Source organism: Quercus robur, chromosome 7 (assembly GCF_932294415.1).
Source record: "Quercus robur chromosome 7, dhQueRobu3.1, whole genome shotgun sequence".
NCBI lineage: Eukaryota > Viridiplantae > Streptophyta > Magnoliopsida > Fagales > Fagaceae > Quercus > Quercus robur.
The window spans coordinates 22,118,972-22,139,041 of record NC_065540.1 but is presented as its reverse complement, the minus strand read 5'-3'; the positions used below and the strand labels follow the sequence as shown (position 1 = coordinate 22,139,041).

General features: G+C 34.4%; 1 protein-coding gene across 1 annotated transcript; it reads left to right on the top strand.

Moving 5' to 3' along the window:
• The first annotated feature begins 16,003 nt into the window (after positions 1–16,003).
• On the top strand, positions 16,004–19,774 carry LOC126692765 (fasciclin-like arabinogalactan protein 16). Its single transcript, XM_050388512.1, has 3 exons — positions 16,004–17,526; positions 19,131–19,261; positions 19,345–19,774. The coding sequence occupies exons 1-2, from the start codon at positions 16,212–16,214 to the stop codon at positions 19,202–19,204; spliced, it is 1,389 nt and encodes a 462-aa protein (XP_050244469.1). The 5' UTR covers positions 16,004–16,211; the 3' UTR covers positions 19,205–19,261; positions 19,345–19,774.
• The last annotated feature ends 296 nt before the right edge of the window (positions 19,775–20,070 follow it).

Genomic DNA, 20,070 nt, shown 5'->3' with positions numbered 1-20,070 from the left:
CGTGTTTCGTACGACCCATTTTTTGTGCTCATATGGTAAAATTTTATTTTCGTTAAAAGTACTCTGTACTCTCAAGTCTCAAGTCTCAAAAAAAAAAAAAAAAAAAAAAAAGGTTAAAGATCCCAGCTTCTCTAGTCACACATAGGACAAGACTTAAAAAGCATCCTAAGCTGTGTGTGCAACGGATTTGGATCGTGCAATACCCCCAAATTCACTCACAAAAAGTTTCTACCTTTTACCTTTTTTTAATTTTAACTTTAAATATATATATATATATATATATATTTAACAATTTTTGATTCAATGGTTGCTTGCCCCTACTCTCTAAAGCTTGCCACCCCTATTTATTAGATAAGTTAAAATTTTGGTTTCAAATTAAAGCGAATTTCTAACTAAAAATTGGTGAGTAATTCAATATTAGAACAAGGATTCAAGATTGAAGAGGAAAAATTATGCATGACGCAACTATCTGGACGAAGGTGGCATGGACAGACGTGACATGTATAGACCGAACGGCCACGTGGCATCCAGCCCATTATTATGTGGTCTCCAAGAAACCTTAAATGGAAAATACTTGCGGCACACGAGTAGGCCTGATTTGTAGAGTACCAACATGGGTAGAATTCTAGAATATACACGCATTAATGAGTATCTTCCCCATAAGGAAAAGACTTGTTCCGCAAGTAAAGGAGTCTAGCCCTACGCGACTATAAAAACCAAAAGACCCTCAAGAAAAAGGTACGCACAATTTCTCTAAAGCTTATACTCTCTAACATTGTTGGAGCTCTCTTCTGACTTAACCTTTGGAGGGTCTTTAGCCGGTACCACACCGGTACTCTCTATAAGATTTTTTTCTGTGTTGGGCAAGTCTGGTATTGAGCATGTTGGAACCGTGTGGCTCACTGGTGATTTTTTCGGCATCATCAAAGATGTTTCTAGAATTATTAGCAATGACGGAGTAGGGGGGAGGGGATAATTGCCTCCTAACCCATCAAAACAAAATCCATATGTATATGGTGATAGAGGAATTAGGTTTAAGTGTGTAAGCTCAAGAGGCTCAAAGATATTATAAGTCTGTGTATGCTTAACTCTAGCTCTCTTTCCCTATATAAACCCTACTAAGGTTTCATTGTAATCGAGTGAATTGAGATTATAGTAAAGATATAGCAATCAAGACTTTCTCTACGTAAACGTAGGTTGTTAAGCTGCACCACGTAAACCTTGTGTTCTCTCTTTTTATCTCCATACTTTTTTTCTCCACTCTCTCACATATGCTATGAGAATGATTGAATTTCTTTTTAGCTCTTTACACAAAGCTACAATATTATCACTTGAAATTTTCAAAAAAATTACAAGTGTCTGGTTGATTATTTCAATCCATTATTATTATTAATGTTTTTTTCAAAGCAAGTCATTTACTTGCTTCGAAGAAAACATTATAGATAATAAGAATGGATTGAAATAATCATCACCAGACATTTGTAATAGATAGCAGTTAAAGAGATATGCTCTATTTCTAAGTGGATTCTAATTTATTACAACAATAAGAGCAGTCTAATGGTAATGATTCCAAATGAAAATTCATGAAATTAAAAATTTCTTGAGATAACCCAAAGTGTTCTTTTTTTCTTTTCTTTTTTTTTTTTTTTTTTTTTTTTTTTTTTTTTACTTTTAAGAAGATAACCCAAAGATTTGATACAATATCAATTGTACCATTTCCATTTGCAATGGGACTTGGAGGGGAGGGAATGACAGAGGTGATCCGCCTCAACGCAGAGGGATTGGATGTGTGCAATTTTTATATATGGATTGCTTAAATTTGTGGTGTATTTGGCTTAGTTTTAGAGTAATGTTTTAATGTGTTTTATCTAAAAATAAGTGAGGTTTTAAAAATTACTTTAAACAAATAGACAATATATTTATTTTAATGATATGAAATACATTCTTGGATGTCTATGCTTGAAAATTTTTTTTGTCATTTATATTATATTTTGTATGTCCATTACATTTTTATTAGTTGTTTATTTATTTTGTTGTTATATTCATTAGTATTTTTAGAATTAAATTTGCTCATAATCGTGTCTTTTAACCTTGCCCCCTCGATTAATATCCTAGGTCTGCCACTAATTATTAGGGAACTCTTTTCCACATAAAATTTTATTAATCTTAACATTTCAATTTTATAATAAATGATTCAAATTAAACCACATCATTATTCCACTAATAAAAACCTGATAATAGTCATGCCACATCAACTATTAGAAAAAGCAAATTGATATGTCAAATTTTGGGTTTTTTTTCTTTTCTTTTTTTTTTGCTAAAAAGCCCTTTACCAAGCCTAGTGTGAATGTTCTTTGATAGTTAGACTTCACATTCTACATTCCAATTTCATCATTTTGTTAGAGCAATGCTAGGAACATATAACATATTCTAAATATGTTTACAATTTGATAAGGTGGTAGGTTATGATTGGTGAGAATGTAGGTCGACTACTATCATCAGCTTTCATTAACCAATCACAACTTTGATAGGAACAAAACCTATTTTGAGAAATGAGAGAGGAACTTGGAAGAATTGAGTTATGGACCAAAGTTCTCAACAACACTTTAGGTTAGAACTTAGAATTTTGAACGTCAATCAAAGCATGTAATTTAGCACTTGTTTTCTTCATCAAGTACAAATCAACACTCTCTTATTGGATTTGGGTGAAATTTACATGGTAGCTGCCTCTTACTCCCATGCACATGAAGATCAAAGGCCCAGTTGAATGTGAATTCAAGATTTGTATATAATTAGGATTGTTACTTACAAATTAGTTGTTAGAAGATAAGATAGAGTTGGTTAGTTTAGTTAGTTAGTTAGACCCTAGCAAGTTAATCACATCTTGAATTCCTATAATTAGAGAACCAACCCTATGGAGTCATGTGAGGCAATGAGATGAAGGTCATGGTTATATAAATAGTTGATTGTGATCACATTCCCATTACTGAATATGATTGCGCATTTTGTGTGCTTAGACTTTGTTAGAGATATATTAGCCCATTAGTATAGGTCTAAGCCTAATTCTACTTTGTGTGCAAGCTAAGTCTTCTACTTATACTAGAAGTTTATTAGTTTAGGGTTTAGTTTACTATATATAATCATGTTATGGTTCATTATAACACAAGTTTTGTACTGCACTTTTATATAATAAAAATGTAGACCTTAAAGGTTTCTTCCATGAACGTAGGCCATAAGGCTGAATCATGTAACCTTGGTGTTCTTGTGTTCCTATTTTATGTTTCCCTCTTCCACATCTATTCAAGCAACCTCTATTATGGTCAAGCCACTGTTAGAGGTCATATCAACACTGCAAAACCATTGCCTTCCTCAAACCACTATCATAGAGCCAAACTTCATTTAAGGGATCTTCTCAACCTTATTAAATCTCAATGTTTCATCAAGCTTCCATCTTGAGTTTGATAGAGGGTGTTAGAAATATATTAGCCCATTAATATAGGCCCAAGCTTAATTCTGCTTTGTGTGCAGGCCAAATCTTCTACTTTTATTAGAAGTCTATTAGTTTAGGGTTTAGTCTACTGTATATAACCATGTTATGGTTTATTATAACACAGGTTTTATACTACACTCTTATATAATAAAGATGTCATTTTTAAGGGTTTCCTCCATGAACATAGGCCGTAAGGCTGAACCACGTAACCTTGGTGTTCTTGTGTTCCTATTTTATACTTCTCTTTTCTGCATCTATTTAAGCATATTCAACATAGAATATATCATAGCTAATATCTGATAGACTTTAATAGTCTTGTTCTTGGAGGAAGAGACTCCCTTGAAAAAGTATCAATTGGAGAAGACTCTCTTGAATAAGTCGCATACACTTTCATTTCCTTCATCTAATCACATCCAAGGTTCCATTCATAATCCATTATCAACCATCCTTACCTCACAATCCCAAAACTCTAGTTGCATCTCTAGACATCCTAAGCCAATTTCCTTTCAAGAAACCATCTCAAACCCTCCATATCCTTGCTGCCCTAGCATCACCTAACTTTGCCATGTCCTAGATCCCCTTATCCTAATCCTCACATAAAAAAGAATTTGATTTCTCTCTCACACATTTTTACACTAAACCCTAATCCTTTATAAGGTCTTAGTTTTCTCTTCTTTTCTATTCAAGATGAGACTCTATCCCTTATGAACACCTGAAGTATTATTGTGTTCTTAACAAACTTGCTAGCTCACTAAATTATGATATAAATATATGAAATATGTCATTCTCACATTTAATTCTTGGCAAGCATAATTAGACTTATGAGATACTTAGGTCACTCAAAGTGTTCAATTTTGTATGAGAAACTTGGACAAATTTCATCATGCTTAGTTTGTTTCAACATAAATCATTTTTGGGAAAATTGATTTGTTTTCCTAACTACTTTTAAAAAAAAGTTTTTTTTTTTTTGGTTATTTGGCTCACATCAAAAAGTGGAAAATGTCTTTTGTTCTATTGATCACAAAAAGTGTTTTCCTCCACACCAAACAATCGAAAATTTGTCATGTTCTTCTACATGTCCTACCAACAAAGTAATTTATTCAATTTTTAAACACTGAAAAAGGATTTCTTATTAAATCTTCTAATTTCCTCCAAATTTTAGCAAGTTTGTTCTAGTTGGTACTAAAGGTTTCTTGGCAGCACCATTTCTTTACTCATTAGTATCCCCCCCCCCCCCCCCCCCAACATTGAGGGACTCGCCCTCTTCTCTTCTAGCTAATGGTATAGAAAATTACGCTATGTTTGGCAAAAATGAGGGGGAGTAAAGAGAAAAAAGAAAGGGAAAAAAATTAGAGAAGAAAATAAATGAAAAGAGGAATTTTTTTTTTCTTTTATAGCCATTGATTTGTAAGAACATTCACTTCCCGAAAAAAGAAGAAAAAAAAAGAAAAAAAAAAAAAAGCAATTTGCGTCACCAAAAATTACTTTATGTATTTTATGTAACATTTATAATATGCCCTATATATCATTATTTATTTTATATTACATGTTGGGAAATTTAGACCCCAATTGATAGAATTAACAAGTTTTAAACCCAAGTTGTTAATTAGATTTATTATAAATAAAACTTGTTAAAACAAACAAACATCAATATCGTGTCAAAATCACGCAGCGGAAAAATAAATAAGACAAGATATGATGACCCAAGAAAACCAATGAAACAAACTAGTTTCACAATAAAAAACCTGGGGGGAAATCTTCCTGAAAAGCAATCCATTATAGTAAAGAGAAGTTTCAGATCTAATACAAAACCTTTATTCCTAGACTCTACATTCCCCGTAAATGAACTCACAGCAGAAACCTTCTATCACTTCAGAACCTCTGAACTCTTCAATATATGAACGCCACCCTTTTTGTTGCATGGATCCCAGTACGTGACTAACCAATGATGCACGAATCCCAGTACGTGACTCACTCATCAATTTGAGAAAGAAGAATGTTGGCTGCAAAGTTCTTCACTTCATCAACAATGAAGATCAAAAAGCACATGGTTACAAAACCCTAAGGTGCAAAGACGCAGCTTTTAGAGAGAATAAGGCATCAGTCACCTTTTGCATATGTTCTCCTTGTATTCTCATATGTGATGGCCTCTAAAATAAGTCTTATATAGCTAGGGTTGTGAGAAAAGAAACCCTACACATACATGTCAGCATGGGCTGAAAATCAGATCTAAAAATTTGAAATTTGTAAAGCTCAACAGATAAGGTGTCGAGCAGGTGTCGAGCCAAGTGTCGAGGATTAAAACATCAGACACAAGAGATAAGGCTCGATCGATGTTGAGAAGCTATCGAGAAGGTGTCGAGATTACGATAAGAAACACCTTAAGAGACTCGATAGATAGCCTAGCTGTCGAGAGGTGTTGAGCAGGTATCGAGCTTTAAAAACTCAGCACTTCCTCACTTGTTTCTTGGACAGACTTGATGACTTCAACACTTGATCTTGAAACCTTGTTTCTTGAAGTATTTGAACACATCCTAGATCTACCCAATTACAAGTAAAGTGCGTTTTGTCAAAGGATTAGCCAATTACATAAAATCATGACATATGTTATTAACATGTGAAACACATATGTCCTAACAATCTCCTCCTTTGGCAATCCGTGACAAAACCACAACAAACAAATGAACATATGAGAGAAGTCATAAATCACTCAACTCATATTTACTTGTTGAATACAATAAAATCTATCCTAATACAAACTCTTGAAAAACTTTGCAAGAAGAGAGTTTATGGCAAGTAGACTTTGACAACCTGTATTTCTGAAACATTTTAAACAAAACTCATCAAGGCATCTTAGTGTAAAACAGAAATAATAGATTGCATACAAGTATAAGAAACATATGTATAAAGATAAAAAAGAAACAACACATGTAGAGATAGGTGAAAAAGAATATACATCATCATATATATATATATCAAAGATATGCACAATGTATATAAACATGGTCACAAGACCGGTGTACAAGAAGAAGGAGGTAAGCACTCCCCTTAACAAGATGAAACACATCTCCCCCTTACAGAGGAATGTATTTTCCCCCCTAACATGTAGAATCTAAAAAAGAAACCACATAGTCTCCACAAATTCTCCCCCTTTTTGTCATGATTGACAAAGGGTACAAGAAGCTAGAAAGCTTCACCCGAGAAACATAAAGATGATCAAAGATGATCAAGGGGGTACAAGAAATCCATATAAATGCATGAATGTAATGAAACAAGATACTATGGATGACAAGATAATAGAAAGATGCAAAATATGTGAAAAACAAATCTCTCAATAAGAAAAATGTGCACATAGATCCCAAAACACACACACACACACACACTAAACAAGTCTAACCAATTTTATATTCCAAAAACAAGTCAAGACAGTTTAGTGAGCATACATTAACACATGTAAAACCTTGTAATAACCAAATCACATTGTACCTGCACATGTATCAAGAGTAGCAAAGAATATTGCGTGTTGTATGTGAAAAACATCGCAAGATCGCATAAGTATATACATGTTATGACGATTTGAGATATGAGAAAATTTTTAACTCACACATAATCATAACTGCTTGATGGGGACTATCACCTTCGAGGTACATCCTATAACTCCCACATCTCCTAAAATACACGCTTGCAATCATTTTAAAAGCATTTTTGATCTTTTTGCTTTTGATTTTTCTTTGCATATTTTTCTTTTAAGCATATCATGCATGAGCATATAAGAGAGAGATAAGAAATACCCAATGATATTTGACATTCCAATTTTGCTATGCCTAAGCACACAAATGTCATTGACACTGCACTTTTGCTATGCCGAAGCATATAGGTGTCATATTATGATTGGCGGGCAACAGAGGTGAGATGGTTATTTATGTCTTTCTCTTAAAATTTTATAGTCATTCCCATCAAAAAGAGTGATATGAGTATTAAGTACATAACTTAATCTTATTCATCACAAACAAGAGCCACAAAGCTCACTTGCTTAGTTGTGCATAGAGATGCTCATCTAAGCTACAAGAGATACAAAATTTAAAAAACTTTGTTTCAATGGCCATCCAAGGTACACAAGTACCAATGTACACAAACACACACTGTTTTTGTATTTTTCTGATTTTTCTCTTTTTATTTTGAAAACAAACAAAATAAAGACTAAACAACCAGACAAAAACAGACAAACAACATAAAAGCATGAATGAAAGATGCATATGCATAAATGAAAGATGCATATGCATGAAGGCATAATAGAAAGGTGCAGATGCATGAAAACATGATTCCAATGATATTTGACATTCCAATTTTGCTATGCCTAAGCACACAAATGTCATTGACACTGCACTTTTGCTATGCCGAAGCATACAGGTGTCATATTATGATTGGCGGGCAACAGTGGTGAGATGGTCATTTATGTCTTTCTCTTAAGATTTTCTAGTCCTTCCTGTCAAAAAGAGTGATATGAGTGTTAAGTACAAGAGATAACTTAATCTTATTCATCACAAACAAGAGTCACAAAACTCACTTGCTTAGTTGTACATAGAGATGCTCATCTAAGTTACAAGAGATACAAAATTTAGAAAACTTTGTTTCAATGGCCATCCAAGGTACACAAGTACCAATGTACACAAACACACACTGTTTTTGTATTTTTCTAATTTTTCTCTTTTTATTTTGAAAAACAAACAAAATAAAGACTAAACCACCAGACAAAAACAGACAAACAACATGAAAGCATGAATGAAAGATACATATGCATGAAGGCATAATAGAAATGTGCAGATGCATGAAAATATGATTCCAAAAGCGGATAAGAAATCAAGCAAAGAGAGTCCTACTTTAGATAGAAAGAATTAAAGCAGAGGACAAACAGAAAAGACAATTAAGTCTTAGGCTCCCAGTATGCCTACTAAAGGACATAGAAGAATTAAGATTCTCCTGAAATTGAGTTAAAAAGCTCAAAGTTTTTAATAACTCTCCAAACAAAGGTGTAGGTCTTTGAGAGGAAACCTGTGACTATTTGGATAATTGCTTATGAGGATACAACTTAAAGCAATTAGGACGAATGTGTCCAAAAATACCACAATGGTGACAAACATGAGGTCTAACAAAGAATTTAGAATTAGCTAGATCAGTTTTGGATTTCATACCTTTATCACCTTTCTCAGATTTGGGCACAAAGACAATCCTTGATCCAGAAGCCGTGGAAGAGGAGGGCCGGAGGAAACAGCATATCCTAAGCCAGTCTTGTTAGAATTAGGCTTTTGAGCACTCAATACCTCATCAAGCTTTGCACTAGACATCCTCTCTATTTGAGTTCTAGCTTGACTAAGCTTAATTTCAAGATTCTTGACCTTCTCTTCTAATGAGGTGTTCTCCACAACAGGAGTCTCAACTAACCTTGTAATCTCATCTAGTTTGACTAACAAATCAGCTTTTTCAGTCTTTACCTCATTAAGCTCTTTTCTACAAAGATGAGAAGTTTTTTCAGATTTTATGAATTCAGTGCATAGCTTATCATAGGCTTCCTGAAGGGTCATCTTCTTGGATACTTCATTATCAGAAGAATACTCACTGTCACTAGCACTTTCCACAATCACCTTATCAGTTGAGGCAGCAAAGGCCATAACGTGACGACATTCATCCACATACTCATCAAAAGAGTCATTCTTAGTGTCACTCCAGGTAGCAACCAACCCTTTATCTTCTGACTTCTTGGCCTTTTCCTTCATAAGGTAGTTTAGGCACTCTATCCTCATATAACCAAAACCTTTGCACTCGTGGCATTGGATGAGGGGATTCTCATTCTTGCTCTTCCTTGATGATTTAGATTTCCTAGGAGGTTTGCATTTATCCTTTTTCCTAAACGGAAGAAGCTTGAGAATCTCATCAGTTATGAAGGTTAGATCCTCATCCTCATCTTCATCTTCATCTTCAGAGTCCTCAATTTCTTCCTCTATACCCTTAAGAGCCAAGTTTTTACTTTTTCCACCTTTTCCCATTGAGCCTAATCCCATCTCATAGGTTTGAAGGTTCCCTACAAGCTCAGTCAAAGGAATTTGATCAATATCCTTTACTTCTTCAATGGCAATGATCTTGGCATGGAATCTTTCAGGTAAGGACCTAAGGATTTTCCTAACAATTTTGGATTATGTAATACATTCTCCAAGATTGAAAGTACAATTCACAATATCTTTGAGTTTAGCATAAAACTCATCAAAAGTCTCATCCTCTTCCATCCTTATTTCTTCAAAACTACTAGTGAGTCTTTAAAGCTTCACAGTCTTTACTACCTGGGTACCTTCATAGGTGGTCTCAAGAATGGTCCATGCTTTCTTAGCAACTTCCGTGGATGATATTTTCTTGAATTCCTCATTGGTCACCCCACAAAACAAAGCATTCAAGGCCCTACTATTGAAATTTGCCGCTATGATTGTTGCATCATCTCAATCCACCAGCGCTTCCTTTAACTTAATCCAGCCAACTTCAACAGCTTGCCATACCTGTTCACCTAGAGTTTACAAAAAAACTTTCATACGAACTTTCCAGTACGCATAATTAGTTCCATCAAATAAAGGAGGAATCAAAAGAGATTGTCCACGATCCATGACAACGAGGGTCAAGGATTACACTCAGGAAATTAATCTAATCAGAGTGTACCCACTCTGATACCACTTGTTGGGAAATTTAGACCCCAGTTAATAGAATTAACAAATTTTAAACTCAAGTTGTTAATTAGATTTATTATGAATAAAACTTGTTAAAACAAACAAACATCAATATTATGTCAAAATCATGCAGCGGAAAATAAATAAGACAAGATATGATGACCCAGGAAAACCAAAGAAACAAACTAGTTTCATAGTAAAAAACCTAGGGGAAACCTCCCGAAAAGCAATCCACTATAGTAAAGAGAAGTTTCAGATCTAGTACAAAACTTTTGTTCCTAGACTCTACAATCCCCATAGATGAATTCACAGCAGAAACCTTCTACCGCTTCAAAACCTCTGAACTCTTCAATATATGAACGTCACTCTTTTTGTTGCACAGATCCCAGTATGTGACTAACCAATGATGCACGAATCCCAGTACATAACCCATTCACCAACTTGAGAAAGAAGAATGTTAGCTGCAAAGTTCTTCACTTCATTAACAATGAAGATCAAGAAGCACTTGGTTACAAAACCCTAAGGCGCAAAGACGTAGTAGCTTCTTTTAGAGAGAATAAGGCATCGGTCACCTTTTGCACATGTTCTCATTGTATTCTCATATGTGACGACCTCTAAAATAAGCCTTATATATGTCTAGGATTGTGAGAAAAGAAACCCTACACATACATGTTAGCATAGGCTGAAAATTAGATCTGAAAATCTGAAATTCGTAAAGCTCGATAGATAAGGTGTCGAGCCAGGTTTCGAGGATTAAAACATCAGACACAAGAGATGAGGCTCGATCGATCCACCAGGTATAGAGAAGCTATCGAGGGGACATAAACTTTCTCGATCGATTGACCAACTATCGAGAAGGTGTCGAGATTGTAATAAGAAACACCTTAAGAGGCTCGATAGATAGTCTAGCTATCGAGAGGTGTCAAGCAGCTAACGAACTTTAAAAACTCAGTACTTCTTCACTTGTTTCTTGAACTCACTTGATGACTTCAACACTTGATCTTGAAACTTTGTTTCTTGAAGTATTTGAACACATCTTAGATCTACCAAATTAAAAGTAAAGTGCGTTTTGTCAAAATATTAGCCAATTACATAAAATCATGATATATATTCTTAATATGTGAAACACATATGTCCTAATATTACATTATAATAAAATAACGTTACTTTATCAATGAGAAAGAGAAAGAGAGAGTTGGAGGAAGAAGAGAGGAAAAGTATGAGAGAAGAATAAAAAAATAATAATAATAATATGCATAATCCGATGTAGGTGTGTTTATCGTGATTTTTTGCTATATTATCATCATGCATGATCGGATTTTTTGCTATATACATCTTGCATAACCCAATGAGAATATTCTAGAGAAGAAAAGAAAGGATATAGGTAGGCCACATTAAAAAAAAAACAAAAACAAAAACAAAAAACTCTACTTTCTAATTTTCTCCAATTTGAAAAAAAAAATGATGGTCCCATTAAAATTCATTCCCTCCATCTTTCTCTCCTTCCCTCCATTTATTTCCAACCAAACAAATAATTCTTTTTCTCTTCCCTTCCTTTTTGTTTTCCTTTCCTTGCATTTTTCCCTCAAACCAAACATAATATGTTAAAAAATTGTATATTTTAATTGGCAGGCAGTGAAGAGAGTCACGTTTGTGGTTGGCAGCACCGACGTAAGTTCTACTCTCATAAATGGCCAGCTGAGGGCGACAAAAGATCTACTGGCGGGCAATACGTCGCCGTTTGTGATTTTTAGTTTTTACTGCCCTTTTAAGTTGTAAAGGCCACTAAATTCACGCATCCCACGCGCGCTTTAAAGCGACGTTTGGATTTTCGTAACTTAGCGTAGAATTCAGGGCATTTTTTTAATTTTCCACAACACCGACAGCTTGCCATTTGCTTTTAGCCTCGTGAGCTGTGAGATCACACATAACTCTCTCGGCTCATGTTTTTTGAGTTTCAGCTTTGTAGTTTGTAGCCCACCGAATAATGCATTTTGATAGTTTTGTTCCAACTTTTTTTGTTTTTTTGTTAATCTCTTTTTGTTTAGAAATTAAGTAAAGCCATGCATGATGAGACACAGAGTGATGCATCATCTTCCTTGGAAAGTTTAAAATAATCTTAGAATTAGATATATCATTCTTGTTTGTTTATTTGTTTTTTTTTAATTTAAAAAAAAAGAGCTTTTACTTATAACATTCGTTCTTAATAATAACTCTTTATCCTCAGATTAAGACACCAATCTATTTTTTATGTAAGTGGATATTGAACTTCAGATCTCCATTAGAGACTTTACTAGTTAAATAGTCTTTTCCTTTGCAACATTTTTACATAAGTTTTAAATATTATAGACGTAACACTTTTCTAAGTTTTAGGAGTGATATGTTAACTGAATGCGATCATAGTTTTTTCCCCCAATTAGATGTCAATTATTAATGAGCAAATTAGACAATATTTAATTCAACTAGTTTTGATGTTATTGAAATTAATTACTATCTTTAAAGTGGCATTCATTATTGAAAACATATAAATTTGAGACCTCTACATGTTTAGGGATTGTTTGGTACATCATTTTAAATACATGTTTTCAATTTTTAAATAATACCACATGCGTTTCCATTTCCACACACTTTTTCACCCACGCATATTTCCAAAAAAACTAAAAATTGTTATTTAAACACACGTACCAAATGGGCCCTTTACATTTAAAGAAATAATAAAATTAAAGACTAAACACACTAATTGAAAATTAACCAGCAAATAGAAATAATGTATTACATATGTGCAATAAACCAAATTAACAAAGCAATAATAAATATCCATAGCGATTTAGTTGTAAAAGTGGAAATTAAAGGAGAATTTCTCTAATAGAAAACCCTCCTCTACATGAATACAAACAGTCCCATAAAAATTCTACTAAATAGGAAACAATCTATATATATTAATGGGTAAAGTTAAGAGAAAGTTCAATTAGAACTTGAAATTACAATTCAATTTTATGTCATGTGTCTAAATTTATATGGGAACCACACCATAATTATCCACTTAAGTTTGTGTCATGTATTCACTCAAGTTTTTCAATTTTTAAGTCAAATGAATTAATGAGTGCAAAATACTAAGAATCTAATATTAATGAACTATAAAATTTATAATTAAAAAAAATTTAAAAAAAAAACCAATCACATATACTCAATAAAAATCATCACACAACAAAGATCACCACACATGAGAATTAATATGTAACTATTAAATTTTAGATAAGAATTTTAATATGTGACTAATGATATTTACTTTTTCAAAAAAATAATTTGACTAATTATTTATTTTTTATGATAAAAATTGTGTTTAATTTTAAATATATCTATACGTATGCATGTGTTACATACTTTTTTAAAAAAAATAATTTGATTAATTATTTATATATTTATTATAAAAATTGTGTTTAATTTTAAATGTATCCATACGTTTGTGTGGGTTACATACTAGTTATAATTAGTTATTGACACACAAAACCTTTGTATAGTATAGATTCTATGCAAAATAAACAAAAGCTTTGCTTGGCTTCCTACTACAATAGTCCTAGACCTTCTATAATCCTTATGTAGTGATTTCCATAAACCCCTTGCTCATAAAAGGTAAGATCTCTTGCACTCCAAGGAACCTCCTTAACCTCCCTTAAGGTTTGGTTACAGTAAACCTAACTAAATATCTATGTGGTTTCAAGCTCTAAAACAGTCACTTTGGAAGTGAAAAGTGAGTAAGTTAATGCAATGGGATATTTATATAAAACTGTAAGCATATGTTCTAAATGGTCTTGAATAACACATGGGGTAGTAAAAGCAATGCAAGATCAAGAACCTAAAATAAAAATCAAGAGAGGAGGATTTGGAAGCTTAAGGCAAAGCTCTCTCTCTCTCTCATATGGGTTGAGCATAGAAAGGAGAGGCTAAATGCTAAACAAACCAACAGCTCTTCATGTGCGTTATATTAAGGTTGGAAGTATGGGAGTTCAAACCTTTCTTTGTTCTTCAATGAAAATGGTTATCCCAACTTAAACCTAATCCCTTGCATTGATTCGTAAATGGTAGCCTCAACTTGAAGTGTTGAGCAAATCGTGCCTTAAGAACTGTGCATACCTTGCTGCCCTTTTTAAAAATGAAATTTGATGAGCTTAGCTTAAATTGGGTTAATGACTTGTTCAAGTGGGCTTTATCTTTTCACATAAGCGATGTAAGAATGAGATCTCTAGTTGATTAACTTAGGGCCCATTTGGATTGAGAGGGGAATGAAGGGGAGTGGAGGAGGACAAAGTAGAGTTGGTTAAAAATAGACTAATTTTAGGCTAAATTTATTCTATTCTACTCTCCCTCCCTCCCTCTTCATCCAAATGGACTATTAATGTCTCATTTGAGAGGCTTCTCTCTGTCAAGTGAGCTTGCTTGAGTGGACTATAAACGAAATCTTGAGTGGGCTTAGTATTGCTTGAGCGAAATTCTTCATATGTTAATTTTATGAGTTTTTTGCTTCACAAATTGATCAAGAAATACAACCCATTTTCAGTTTCACTGTCATGAACATTTGCCAATACAATTCCTAAATTGCTATAATAACAAACATAATTCCTATTTATAACTTCAAGTCTGTATAATGATTATATAAATCTTTATTTGTTGGGCTATATTTCAATAAACATCAAATATAAATTCTTTTAATTACAATGTGTATGTATTATATACTGTATACAAATTAGCGATATGTATGAAATGCAAGAACATGACCCGAACGGAAAATAAAATATCTTTTAAGCATGTCTATCTTTAATGACATTAAAGTATAAAACTATATAATCTATAGTTTGAAGTACTATTCGATAAATGATTATACATTTGTCAATAAGGCTAGCTCCCACCTCTAAATCTTTCAAATGATATATAAAACGAGCTATGGTGTCAAAATTATGTTGGCTATCTTTCAAAAAAAAAAAAAAAATTATGTTGGCTACCGAATAGAATAGGGCAAAATAATAAGGCAACTCTTTATGTCCAAACAGCCCCTAAGCATTTAAAAAAGAATTTCATGTTTGAAGGCAACTCTTCAAGACCCGATCAATGTTTCATTAAATTTTACTTTAGTTCATTTTTAAACCCCTAATAAAGTTTCTAACTTTTCAGTCCAAAAAAAAAACCCTAATAAAGTGACATATTAACTACACTAAAAAATAAATAAAATAAAGATTCATGCACCTTTCTCATATGTTCCCGACCTTAATATATTATATTATCACCTTTTCTTTTAAGACAAAGTTAAAGCTAAACATCAACAACCCCTTGTTTACCCAAAAAAAAAATCAACAACCCCTTGGAATAAAAAACATGTTCAACATCAACAACCATTAAATACATACAAAAAACCAAATTAAGAAATATAATAAATAATGAAATTAGTTCTTTATTATTCCATCCATTCATAAATATACAACTTGTCCAATGGCCTTACTTACCTTCTCATTCATACTTGCAAAAAAGTTGTGGTAAGTAGTACTTACCAGTTACTTGCTTATTAGATTTGTTTGGCAAAAAGGTGAAGGGTCAAAACTCAAAAGTCAAAACTGATCAGTACACAAATTTTGGCTTGGCTTGGCTTAGGAGAGAGAGAGAGAGTAGAATTTGAAGCCGCGCAGACTCATCAGCTGGTGATACCAAGTTTGCCGTGTGGTCCCTACATCCCAGGCTGTCTGAACTCATTCACAGCCAAACAAGTCTTCTCTTACTTTTTAAGTCTTAACTCTACTTTACCTCCCAAACTCTTCTTCTTTCTCTCTTCACTTCTCTTTCTCACTCCTCACTCCTATTCTCCGTGTGCTGTCCTGTCCCTCTCTATCTCTCTGTCTCTCTCCTCTTTTCTCTTCTTCCAAGCAAAACCCTCTCTATCTCAATCTCTTCTAATTCTCTGCCACCAAATCCCCATTTCACCGCACAACCAAAAAATTTCACTCACACCTTCTTCTTCTCTAATGAGCGCCATGGATTCTCATGTCTATGGTGTCTCTTCTAAACTCTTCTTGACACTTCTCTTTCTTTCACTTTCCATTTCCTATGCCGCATTGCCTCAAAACCCAGTTTCTAAATCTTCTTCTACTACCCAAATAAACTCAAACTCTGTCCTTGTAGCTCTCTTGGATTCCCATTACACTGAGCTCGCTGAACTCGTTGAAAAAGCCCTTTTACTACAGACTCTTGAGGAAGCTGTTGGGAAACACAACATCACCATCTTCGCTCCCAGAAATGAAGCTCTGGAACGAGAACTCGACCCAGAATTCAAACGCTTTTTACTCGAGCCAGGCAACCTCAAGTCCCTCCAAACTCTTCTCATGTTCCACATTGTCCCAAAACGAATCGTCTCCAAAGACTGGCCCGCCGAGTCCTCACCCTCGTTTCGCCACCCAACTCTCTCGAACCACCACGTGCATTTGAAGACTCACGGGAACCGACTCATAGACTCGGCCGAGATAGTTCGGCCCGACGACGTGGTTCGACCCGACGGCCTAATCCACGGGATCGAGCGCCTCTTGATTCCTCGATCCGTGCAAGAAGACTTCAACCGGAGAAGAAACCTACGGTCCATCTCCGCTGTATTGCCGGAAGGCGCACCGGAGGTGGACCCCAGAACTCACCGGTTGAAGAAACCGGCAGCACCGGTTCCGGCTGGTGCCCCACCGGTGCTGCCAATTTACGACGCGCTGGCCCCGGGGCCTTCTCTAGCTCCGGCCCCGGCACCAGGCCCTGGTGGACCCCATGGCCACTTCAATGGTATGAAGCAAGTCAAGGACTTTATCCACACACTCTTACATTACGGTGGCTACAATGAAATGGCAGATATTCTAGTCAATTTAACCTCTTTAGCAACCGAGATGGGTCGATTGGTTTCAGAGGGGTATGTATTGACGGTTTTGGCACCCAATGACGAAGCCATGGCTAAGCTAACCACGGACCAGTTGAGTGAGCCTGGTGCACCGGAGCAGATTATATATTACCATATCATACCGGAGTATCAAACTGAGGAGAGTATGTACAATGCAGTGAGGAGGTTCGGGAAGGTCCGGTATGATACTCTGCGGTTACCACATAAGGTTGTGGCTCAAGAGGCTGATGGGTCTGTGAAATTTGGGCAAGGAGATGGGTCGGCTTACTTGTTTGACCCGGATATTTACACCGATGGTCGAATTTCGGTGCAAGGGATTGATGGGGTTTTGTTCCCACCGGAGGAGGAGACCATGATTGAGAAGAAAACAGGTCCACTTGTTAAGGTTGTCTCCAAGCCCAGGAGAGGTAATGTTATTCTCATTGCTATTGTTATGTGCTTTCACTTTTTTATTAGATTTTTGCATTTCTGTTATTATCATTATTGTCAATTGCTTCATGTAGTTTGTTATGTTCATTCTAATGGAATGCTAGGTGAAAGTAAAATCTCAAATTTGGTTCATGCTTGGTGGTGGAAAATTTGACTGAAATTTTGGGTGAATGGGTGTAAGAATTTGTGAGAGATAGGTTATTTCTATGCTTGGTGTTCTGTCCAATTTTGGAGTTTTGGGTTAGGGGTGAGAATGTTGAAGGTGTTCCGATATCCAGATGAGCTGTATTGATAATTTTTTCAATAGATACAGTTGCTATGACGTCCATTTCATGATGTTTACACTTTCACCATTAGGGTTATACACCAATTGGTTTTTACCATACATGGAATCCAAAGTTTCGAACCCGATTTCTTATTTGGAAAGGACAGACTTTACTGGAGTTAATGGAACCCACGGATTGTTTTTGGTAATTGACGATGGTTGTGGTGGTGGGTAGATAGAATTATAAATACGGGTTAATTATTGTGGACTTGTAAATTAGCGTGTGAAAGGGGATGAGCCACTTTTTATCACACCATTTAATAAAGGCCACTTTATTTAGTGCCATAATGGAGAAATTATTACATGATGTGATTACTGATTATTGACTAGTGCTTTTAATTTTTGTTATAATATTGTTGATTTAGTGCTTTTAATTTTGGCCACTGTTTTATTAGTGGGGGAACCTTTCTGCTGTAGAAGCACACGGGGAGGAATAGATAGGAAAGAGAGATTATAAATGGACGTATATTAGTGGAGTATTGCTAGAAGTGATTGAAATGTGGGTTCTTTTTTAGAAAGGAGATAGTGAAAGTGGTGGCTTTTAGCTTGGAAGTAGAGCTTTGGAGATGGGGTGGAATTAATAATTTTATTACCACACACTTTTACGTGCTTGAAATTGACTGTTTGTCATATATACCCACAATTTTTTCTCCATTACTTGCTATCTGTCATGTAAAATAGTTTTAGGTCTTGTGGCAAATTGTGTGGTATTAGAATTATTTGGGAGGAATTTGTCGGTGTGAAGTAATGATGAGTATGATCTCACAACTTAGACTTAGATTATACTTACTGTAGTTGTCTCTACTTTTGTTTTTAAATAAATAATTAATCATTGAAAAAAAAAGGTGTGGTGGGCCTAAGGAAGGTTCTTCAGCTAAGGAATCCATGTGTATAAAAACAAAGCATTAAAATAGCGGAAAATCCAGGGTGGACAAGCTGTGAACCACATTCCATTTCACATCTTCAATGCCAACAATAGCCTGTCTATGATTAATTTCCACAACTCTATTATTTCTTAATTGTTTTTTACACTTTCGCTTTCCTACTCGGCTGGCATGATTTGTTGTCTTTGTTCATTTATGTTTTATAGCTGACCTTAAGTTTTTATATTTGGATATGTAGCTATGGCAACATTTAAAATTGAGTAATTCAACTAATACCTGTTAATTTTCACTTCTCAAATTTAATATATGCATGTGAGATGGCTTTATATTGAGTTGACTTAACATTTTATTTTTACCCAATTTCATATGACAGGGAAGTTGCTAGAAGTAGCGTGTAGAATGCTTGGAGCTGTTGGACAGGAATCTCATTTCTCTACTTGTCAATGAAAAATACATTCTCTCAATAAAACTAAGAAAAAAAGAACTGTAAACAATTGATAAATGGTAAACACATTTCTTCTTTCAATCTCTCTTTTTCCTGATTCAAATGGGTCGCTTTGGCTAAACAATTTTTGTTTATATTGCAGTTGTAGGAAAAGTTTCTGGCCAAAACCATGGATGAATAGACAAGTGGAGAGAGTGCTTTTACATTGCAGGATTTCCTTTGGAATCCACAAAAGAGAAAGTTCAATGTTTTTTTTTTCTTTTGTTATAAATACTGTAATTACATATCATTTTTTAATTATTTTCTCTTTGAATTACGGTCACTTTATGCAATTTACCACCCCCCAAAAAAAAAAAAAAACAAAAAAAAAACAAAACTGTATGCATAAAAAACCTTGGATGATTTACTCTTTCATCACTGGTTGTGTATTTTTGCCCGTTTGTGCAGCCATTGGTTTGTGAATTATAGTTAAAATATATTTCATTTTCACATTAATATTATAATTTCGTTTTCATATATGATCGGTGTGTAATAAGAGTGGGAAGGTGGAATTTCGTTTTGGTTTGGAGTCATATTCTGTGTGGAAATTAAAATTGTGGTGAAAGTGATGGTGGTAGTTGTATGATGTATTATTTTGCTGATTAAAACAACCCAAGTGGCTGGTCATTCACGGATGGTTCTCTTTATCTTGTGTATAATAAAATGATAAGACAGATTCTGATCAATTATTGATTAATGCATAAAGAAAACCCGGTCAGCTTGTTTTATAAATGTGTAGGCCTAACAAACAGGTTAAAAAAAAAAAAATGGAACAAACAGGTTTGGTCAGTCAGGTTCGATTATTTATATGATCCAATCGAGTATGAAT

Coding starts and splice junctions, on each gene's coding strand:
- LOC126692765 (XM_050388512.1), top strand. CDS start 16,212: ATGAGCGCCATGGATTCTCATGTCTATGGTGTCTCTTCTAAACTCTTC. Junction 17,527..19,130: donor TGTCTCCAAGCCCAGGAGAG/GTAATGTTATTC, acceptor TTCATATGACAG/GGAAGTTGCTAGAAGTAGCG.